The sequence below is a fragment of the Miscanthus floridulus genome, chromosome 1 (assembly GCF_019320115.1).
Source record: "Miscanthus floridulus cultivar M001 chromosome 1, ASM1932011v1, whole genome shotgun sequence".
Taxonomy (NCBI): domain Eukaryota; kingdom Viridiplantae; phylum Streptophyta; class Magnoliopsida; order Poales; family Poaceae; genus Miscanthus; species Miscanthus floridulus.
Genome location: NC_089580.1, coordinates 180128713 through 180138483, shown reverse-complemented (window position 1 = coordinate 180138483; position 9771 = coordinate 180128713). Strand labels below are relative to the sequence as shown.

General features: G+C 46.2%; 1 protein-coding gene across 1 annotated transcript; it reads left to right on the top strand.

The window, feature by feature from the left end:
* Positions 1 to 373: 373 nt before the first annotated feature.
* On the top strand, positions 374 to 676 carry LOC136467735 (uncharacterized). Its single transcript, XM_066466511.1, has one exon. The coding sequence runs from the start codon at positions 374 to 376 to the stop codon at positions 674 to 676; it is 303 nt and encodes a 100-aa protein (XP_066322608.1).
* The last annotated feature ends 9095 nt before the right edge of the window (positions 677 to 9771 follow it).

Below are 9771 nucleotides of genomic sequence, written 5' to 3'. Positions count from 1 at the left end.
GGAGATGATCACCTTTGATCGAGATGACCACCCCGATTATGTCCCAAACCCAGGGCAGTATCCGCTCATCGTCGACCCGATCATCGGCAACACCCGGCTCACCAAGGTGTTGATGGACAGAGGTAGCGGCCTCAACATCCTCTACGCCAACACTCTAGAGCTCCTAGAGCTCGACCAGTCGCAGCTCCGGGGTGATGCCGCGCCTTTCCATGGCATCATGTCAGGGAAATGCACGCGACCCCTCGGCCGCATTGACCTACCCGTCTGCTTCGGCACTCCCTCCAACTACCACAAGGAGGTCCTCACCTTCGAGGTGGTTGGATTCAAGGGAACCTATCACGCCATCCTAGGGCGACCATGCTACGCTAAGTTCATGGTGGTCCTCAACTACACCTACCTCAAGCTCAAGATGCTGGGCCCCAACGACGTCATCATTGTCGAGTCCACGTATGAGCATGCATACAACTGCGATGTCGAATGCATCGAGTACACAAAGGCTCTCGTGGAGGCCGAGACCCTCATCGTCAACCTCGACCGACTCGGTAGCGAGGCACCTCACTCCAAGCGTCGCGCCGGGACTTTCGAGCCCGCGGAGGCCATCAAGCTCGTCCCGGTCGACCCCACCTGCCCCGACAACCGGGCGCTGAGGATCAGCGCCACCCTCGACATCAAATAGGAAGTCATGCTCATTGACTTTCTTCGCGCAAATGCCGATGTATTTGTGTGGAGTCCCTCAGACATGCCGGGCATACCGAGGGAGGTCGCCAAGCATGCCTTAGACATTCGGGCCGGCTCTAGGCCAGTGAAGCAGTGCCTGCACCGATTCAAGGAGGTCCAGAAGCTTTTGGCGGCTGGATTCATCAAGGAAGTGTCCCATCCAGAGTGGTTAGCTAATCCTATATTAGTTAAGAAGAAAAATGGGAAGTGGAGAATGTGTGTAGACTACACCAGTTTGAATAAAGCATGTCCAAAAGTCCCATTCCCATTACCTCAAATCGACCAAATCATTCACTCCACTGCGGGATGCGAAACCCTATCCTTCCTTGATGCGTATTCCAGTTACCATCAAATCAAGATGAAAGAATCCGACCAGCTCGTGACTTCTTTCATCACACCATTTGGCATGTACTGCTATGTGACTATGCCGTTAGGCCTCAGAAACATAGGGGCCACATACCAACAGTGCATGACCCAGGTCTTTAGTGAGCACATCGGGCGAACCGTTGAGGCCTATGTGGACGACATCGTGGTCAAGTCTAGGAAGGCCGGTGATCTCGTCGATGACTTGGAAATAGCCTTCAAATGCCTCAGAGAAAAGGGCATAATGCTCAACCTCGAGAAGTGTGTCTTCAGGGTCCCCTGAGGCATGCTCTTGGGATTCATAGTCTCAGAGCGCGACATCGAGGCCAACCCAGAGAAGGTCTCGGTCGTGACCAACATGGGGCCGATCCAAGACCTCAAGGGAGTGTAGAGGGTTATGGGATGCCTTGCGGCCCTAAGCCGCTTCATCTCGCACCTTGGCGAAAAAGGCTTGCCTCTGTACCGCCTCTTGAGAAAATTTGAATGCTTTTCATGGACCTCTGAGGCCGAAGAAGCCCTCGCCAAGCTCAAGGCATTGCTCACCAATCCTCCCGTCCTGGTACCGCTAGCCAAGGGCGAGGCCCTCTTACTCTATGTCGCTGCAACGACCTAAGTGGTCAGCGCGACCGTAGTAGTCAAGAGGCAGGAAGAGGGGCACGCTCTACCCATCCAACGACCTGTTTACTTCATTAGCGAGATGCTCTCCGAGACTAAGACACGCTACCCCCACATTTAGAAGCTGATCTACGCCATAGTCTTGGCTCAATGTAAGCTGCGTCACTACTTCGAGTCCCACCCGGTGACTATGGTGTCATCTTTCCCTTTGGGAGAGATAATCCATAACCAGGAGGCCTTGGGTAGGATAGCCAAGTGGGCCATCGAACTCATGGGGGAAGCCCTGTCTTTTGCGCCTCGGAAAGCAATTAAATCCCAGGTCTTGACCGATTTTGTGGTAGAGTGGACCGACACCCAACTTCCACCTGCTCAAGTCTAGGCGGAATGCTGGACCATGTACTTCGATGGGTCCCTGATGAAGACCAGGGTAGGCGTGGGTCTGCTCTTCATCTCACCCCTTGGAGTGCACATGCGCTACATGATTCGGCTCCACTTCGCCACCTCCAACAACGCAGCCGAGTACGAAGCCCTCATCAACGGCTTGCAGATCGCCATTGAACTTGGAGTATGGTGTCTCGATGTATGGGGCAACTCGCAGCTCATCATCGATCAAGTGATGAATGAGTCGAACTGCCATGACCCCAAAATGGAGGCGTACTTCAAGCTGGTACGACACCTTGAAGACAAGTTCGACGGCCTCGAACTCAACCACATCATGCGAAAATTTAATGAGGCCGCGGACGAACTGGCAAAGATGGCATCGGCATGGGCCTCGGTCCCCCCGAACATCTTTGCGAGAGACCTCCACAAGCCTTCCATTAACTACGCCTCGGCGGTGGAAGAGGGCCCACCGGTCGAGCCCACCGTAGGGCCCGAGGCCCCCTCTATCACCGAGACCCCTTCGGCTGAGCCTGAGGTCATGGAAGTCAACATGGAGCCTCCCGAGGCCAACCAAGGCACGGATTGGCGAGTCCTATTCCTTGATTGCCTTGTTTGAGGAGAGCTTCCTGCAGATAGGACCAAAGCTCGACGGCTTGCATGATGAGCCAAAACTTACGTCCTCAGCAACGGCGAGTTGTACAGGCGAAGCCCATCTAGCGTCCTCCAACGATGCATCACCACCGAGGTAGGCCAAGCCCTACTTTGGGACTTGCACATGGGAGCCTGTGGGCACCACATAGCGCCTCGGACGCTCATCGGAAATGCCTTCCACTAAGGGTTCTACTGGCCAACGGTAGTTGCTGACACCACCAAGCTCGTACGCTCCTGCGAGGGATGCTAGTACTACACATGGTAGACGCATCTCCTGACCCAAGCCCTCCAAACCATCCCCATTACATGGCCATTCGTCGTGTGGTGGCTCGACATGGTTGGGCCTCTATAGAAGGCCCCCGGGGGCTACACCCCATCTGCTGGTAGCGATCGATAAGTTCTCCAAGTGGATCGAGGCTCGTCCAATCAATCGAATAAAATCCGAGCAAGCGGTGCTGTTCTTCACTGATATCATCCATAGGTTTGGGGTTCCGAACACCATCATCACTAACAACGGGACACAATTCACCAGCCACAAGTTCCTGATGTTCTGTGATGACTGTGGCAGAACCTCCTAAGAAATTGGGCCCACGTGCACCTATCGTTGTCTTAACAGATCTTGGATAGCGTACACGAGTTCCCAACAACTCAACAGGTCTATTGGGTGTCCTCAGGAAACCTGAATCATCCACAAATCTTTTTTGAACAGGATTCCAATCATAGACATTGCAGATTACAACAGTTTATTCAAATATATACATCAGAGTGAAATATAGCGGAAGTCTTAAGATAACATAGTTTACAAACCAGTTGTTTCAAACTTACAAAACCATAAGTGTCATACAACCATAGTAGCGGGATAATATTACATTAACATTATTTATCATACAAACTAGTGCCTTGTCCAAAGGCCATTCATCATTCCTCATCGTCATTGACTTCAAACACAGACATGCAGCAGGGACCAAAATAAGCCTACGCATGCGACTCACCTGCAACAAGGGTTAACAAACCCTAAGTACAAAAGTACTCAACAAGACCAACCTGATGAAAAAGGGGTGGAATACTCTAGGGATGCAGGTGTTGGGGCAAGGTAAGGGTGTAGCAAGATTCAAAAGTTCTTTGCCAAAAGCTTACTAATCTTGATTCTATCCCATGTTCCAATCCTTCTCATTCCATTCCTTTTCTCAAATTTTAGTAATTCACCAGTCCTGCATTGCTTCTGTAATAAAATGAGTCTCCATATCTATGGAGCACCAGCAATTCGAATTGATTCAAGTTCTAGCTGGGGATTCCTTATCACACGACATATATAGAACTTAATCTTGCATATATCAACCTCGCACCGGATCCTCCTATACTAAGCCATCTCCACGCCACCCGAGAGCAACTCCCAGTGCGTGGGCATTCGCCTTAGTATCGAATTAGCCGAAGTAGGCTTACCGGAGTATGTGACTAGTACCATAAAGCATACTAAGCATTCTACGCCTTTGTAAATGAAATCATCTTCAAGGATGGTAAACAATTAACAAGGTAGGCAATGCATCAAGTAGGTAACATTTGAAATAATCAACTTAATGCAATAGGTAACATAGGTGATAAACTTTTCAAAGTAATCAAGGTAATGGTTTAATGCATAAATCGGGGCTTGCCTTTGTTGACGATCCCAGGTTCCGGATCAGTACCACAATTATCGAATCCTGTGACAACCGGGGATTCTTCCATAACTTGCTCAACTAGAATCATTTCACTCTCGGATTCTACACAAAATAATAACATATGCTTCAACATGATGATAATGTAAACATGATGCTTTCATGGTGCATGAAATATAACAACACCTCGAATACAACTGTCCTTCACGGTACAGTTGCAAGCCAACAAAACCAACTTGCAATTCTACCATCAAGGACCACACAAGTGACTTGACCAAATTGATCTTGAAACCCTACTGGTCACAAAACATGACCAAAACATGATCAAACCCTAAACTAACACTTAGGGTTTGCTTTCATCCATTTTTGAATAAATTTGGAAATAAGCCCAAAAATGAACTTGTTCCAAATGACCTCAAAATTTTATTTAAGCTTCCTCATGACAAATTAGTGTACCAAAACAAATTTCATAATTTTTAGAATTATACAGTGGTCTACAAAAATCATGGAAATTGCATTTATCAATTAATTGACTGAATTTTTTAACATTAAAAATTTATTCAAATTTCAAGTTTCATATTTTTAAACCATACTAGAAAATGTACAGAAGCTACACACAAATTTTCAGAAATTTTGGAGCTATAATGATTTTCTTATAAATTTTCAAAGTTATTGCACTATTCAAAATTCAAAAATAACAAAATCCCACTATTCCCTCTCTCTCTCACTGACAGCCAGGCCCCGCTCGTCGGTGACATAGAACAAAGATACGGCGGCGCTACCATCACCGGTCGGCCAAAACGCGCCGGCGGTGATGTTCCAGCGAGGCAGACCGCACCTGCATGACCCACTCTACCCCACGAATCTATCCCAGCCTTCAGAAAGGCAGCATGCGCACCGGAGAGAGCTCCACGCTGGCCATGGCGGTGCGGGCATGATGGTGCACGACGTAACTATGGTTATGATGCAGTAGAGGCTAAAGCAAAGCGAGCATCACACTCAGGAGCTCACCACGATCACGCCGGTGTGCTTGGTGAAGGCGGAGACGGGCTAGAACGATGTGGCCACGGTGAGGTCGATGGTGGCGGAGCTCCGGCCGGTCACGGGGAAGAATGCGTTGCGCCAGGCGATTCTGGCCAACCCAAGTGATGCGAGCAAGCCTAAGAGGAGCGCTAGGTCAAGGTGATTATGCTGGCTTAGCTAGGCACGACGGGAAGGGGTCGACGGCGGCTATGGCGAGCGTCGGAGCTGATCGGTGGCGGAGCAGAGCAGAGGGAAAAAAGGAGGACGACAGCGGCGGTGCTCCTATTTATAGCAAAGAAGGATGCGATCAGGGGCGACAGCTCACGCACGAGCTCGCCACGGAGCCTGCTGTGTGTCACCGCGCGAGAAAGCGGCAAAAAACGATCGGCGGCGGCAGCTACGTGGCGCCGGCGGCAAGCAGGGAGGTGGCGCTCGGCTGTCAACGAAAATTTTGAAATATTTACAGAATTGCCACTGCATTGATTTTGTAAATTACTCACAATTTTTCTAAAGAAGTTGAAAATTTCCAAAAATGAAAGTTGCTCAACTTTTCAAACTCTACAACTTTGCTTCAAGGAATATTTTGAAATTCTGCCTCCATTTTGAAATTTGAATTTGGGGTGCATTTGAGCATTTGAATCATTTCAAAATTACTCCAAATTTTATATGTAAACTTTAAAAACTTTGAATACCAAAGTTGATCCTTATAAAATAAGCTTCAACTTTGCTTTTTGTTACAACCCCAAATTCCAAATGGATTTTGAATTAGACAAAAGGGGCAAAAAGGACTTTTATGATTTGAATTTGAATTTAAATTTGATTTGTTTAGCTTTTTACTTTACTTTGATTTTTGATCAGTAACATGGCCCATTAGGGTTATTTGAGTCAATTGACACATGGTCTCACATGATCACATGAAATTTGACCCTTGTGGTCATGATCTTTATTTAGAGTTTTGAATCACATCACATAAAATAACAACTTATGAAATAAAGCTTATTTAGTGAATGTATTCAAAATTTTCTACTTTATGAATGCTTTGCAATGCATTTGATGACATGTCAAGTTTTAGTGCTAGGTCAAAACACCAAAGGTGTTACATTGACCACCACATCCGTGTGCCCTGGTCAGCCGTAGGACACCCTAGGACAAACAACCAAGTAGAGCGTGCCAACGGCATGATCCTACAGGGCCTCAAGCCGAGAATATACAACCGGTTGAAGAAATTTGGCAAGAAATGGCTTGACAAACTCCGATCGGTATTTGGAGCCTGAGGAACACCCCGAGCCGGGCCACGGGGTTCACACTATTCTTCCTAGTCTATGGAGCTGAGGCCATCCTCCCCACTGACTTGGAGTATGGTTCCCCGAGGCTACAGGCCTACAACGAGCAAAGCAACCGCACTGCCCGTGAGGACGCCCTCGACCAACTAGAGGAAGCCCGAGATGTTGCACTGCTACATTCGGCCAAATACCAGCAAGCCCTACGATGCTATCAAGCTCAGCGCATTCAAAGCCGAGACCTGAAGGTGGGCGACCTGGTGCTGAGACTGAGGCAGAGCAACAAGGGCCGCCACAAAGCTGACCCCACCATGGGAAGGGCCATACATCGTCACCCAAGTGCTAAAGCCTAGGACCTACAAGCTAGCCAACGAGAAGGGTGAAATCCTCACCAACGCTTGGAACATAGAACAGCTACGTCGCTTCTACCCTTAATTTTCCAAACATTATATACATTGTTTCTCAAAATATAATAAAGAAGCGTTCTTTAGTTATTCTAATTTTTTGAGAAACCCCCCTGAACCTATCGATGGGGGATCAGCATTACGATAACACTACAAGGGAGACCCGGCTCTGCCTCTACAGAGGTGCCCACCGCAAGGCTCGAACAAGACTCAGCTCTGCCTCTGCAGAACTGAGCCTCCCTTAGGGGCTAGAAAGGGGGAACCCCCTAAGTCCCAGGCACTATTTTTAATCATTTTTTGAATAAATTTCTATGCCAAACTCTCTAGCGTGCTCTGACAAATCGATTGTAAAAAACCTAAGGACCAAAAGTTTGTCTCAGGGTCGAAAGGCTGGCCGAGCTATGAGACGGCCTACGCCTCTAGGCTACGGCACTCCCTCGCCACCTTTTCCCCAAGGGGTAGCTTAGGTTCTGAGGAAGTTTTTTTGCAAATGATATGTTTAGGAATGAGACAGAGGGTAGAGGCTTGGAAATACAATGAAAAATGATTAAAAAATAGTGAGGGGGTTTTCCATTCTGTTGACAAACGAGACAAGTTACAATATAGACAAGGTATTACAACTAGATAGAAGCGAAGAAGTCAGGAAAGTTTTCTTCTAAGTAATCCTCGGACTCCCAAGTAGCTTCATCTTTAGTGTGTTGATTCCATTGTACTTTGTAGAACTTGATTGTACGTCTTCGAGTGACTCGATCTTTCTGATCTAAGGCTCTAATGGGGTACTCAGCATAAGTCAAATCAGGTTCTAGTTCTACATCACCAAAGTCGATCACTTGGTCAGGTACTTGAAGGCACTTCTTCAACTAGGATACATGGAAGATATCATGCATAGCTGACATGTGATCTGGTAGCTTGACGCGATAGGCGACCGGTCCACATCATTGTTGGATTTGAAAAGGACCGACATAACGGGGCGCCAACTTTCCCCAAATCCCAAAACAATGAACTCCTTTCATCGGCGATACCTTGAGGTAGACATGATCTCCCACTTTGAATTCTAGCGGTCGTCTCCTCTTATCAGCATAGCTTTTCTATTGAGATTGAGCTACCTTCATATTAGCTTGTATGAGCTTAACTTTCTCTTTAGCTTCCTTGACCACATCCAGCCCAAAGAACCAATGTTCTCCAACTTCTGACCAATTTAAAGGTGTCTGGCATCTATGGCCATACAATGCTTCGAATGGTGCCATTTTAATGCTCTCTTGATGGCTATTGTTATATGAGAATTCAGCTAAGGGAAGGCATTCATCCCATTTAGCACCATAGGAAAGGACACATGCTCTTAACATATCTTCAAGAATTTGATTTACCCTCTCAGTCTGTCCATCTATTTGCGGATGATAAGCAGAACTACGGATAAGTTTAGTTCCCAAAGACTCATCTAGACTTTTCCAAAACTTGGATATGAACAATGACCCTCTGTCAGAGACAATGGTCTTGGGTGCCTCATGCAGACTAAAGATTCTATCAAGATAAAGCTTTGCATACTGTTCCTCTTGATATTTATCTCTGACTGGTAAGAAATGAGCTATCTTGGTTAGGCGATCAATAATAACCCATATTGAATTATGGCATGTAGATGTCCTAGGCAATCCCACGATGAAGTCCATACATATATCTTCCCACTTCCAAGATGGAACTGGCAAGGAATGTAATGGACCTGCAGTCTTCATGTGAACTGCTTTGACTCTCTGACAAGTATCACACTTGGCCACATATTGAGCTATTTCTATTTTCATTTTGGTCCACCAATATCTCTTTCTCAGATCATGATACATTTTGTTGCTACCTAGATGAATGGAGTATCTTGTAGAATGGGCTTCATCAAGAATCTGCTTTTGCAGCTCCAGATTTTTGGGTACTACCAATCTATCTTTGAACCATACAACATCAGATTCATCAATCTTGAAACATGTTGGTTTTCTAGATCTGACTTTATCTTTGATGTGGGCTATGCCCTTACTTTTACGTTGAGCAACAATGATCTGATCTTTGATAGTAGACTCGACTATAATATTGGATAGGGAACCTTGTTCTATAATTTGTAAATTCAGATGCTCCATCTCTTGACACAATATTCGTTGCATAGGTTTCACAGTCAGATAATGGCAATGACTCTTATGACTCAGGGCATCAGCAACCACATTAGCCTTGCCCAGATGATAATGCACTTCTAAGTCATAATCTTTGATAAGTTCTAACCATATTCTTTGCCTTATATTTAACTCTGACTGAGTGAAGATATATTTCAAACTCTTATGATCTATATAGATATGACAGATATTGCCCAATAAATAATGTTGCCAAACCTTGAGTGCATGAACAACAGCGGCTAATTCAAGATCATGGGTGGGATAATGTTCTTCATGCTTCTTGAGTTGTCTAGAAGCATACGCTATAACTCTGCCTTCTTGCATAAGAACACAGCCAATACCAATTCCAGATGCATCACAATAGATATCAAACGGCCTCTCAATATCAGGTTGTGCTAATACTAGTGCAGTTGTCAGCAATTTCTTCATTGCTTGAAAGGCCTCTTCACATTCTGTCGACCATACAAACTTAGTTTGATTTTTCAGTAGTCCAGTAATCGGCTTTGTAATTCTAGAGAAGTCAGGGATAAAC

Excerpts from the sequence above, each read along its gene's own strand:
- LOC136467735 (XM_066466511.1), top strand. The coding sequence starts at position 374 with ATGGTGGTCCTCAACTACACCTACCTCAAGCTCAAGATGCTGGGCCCC.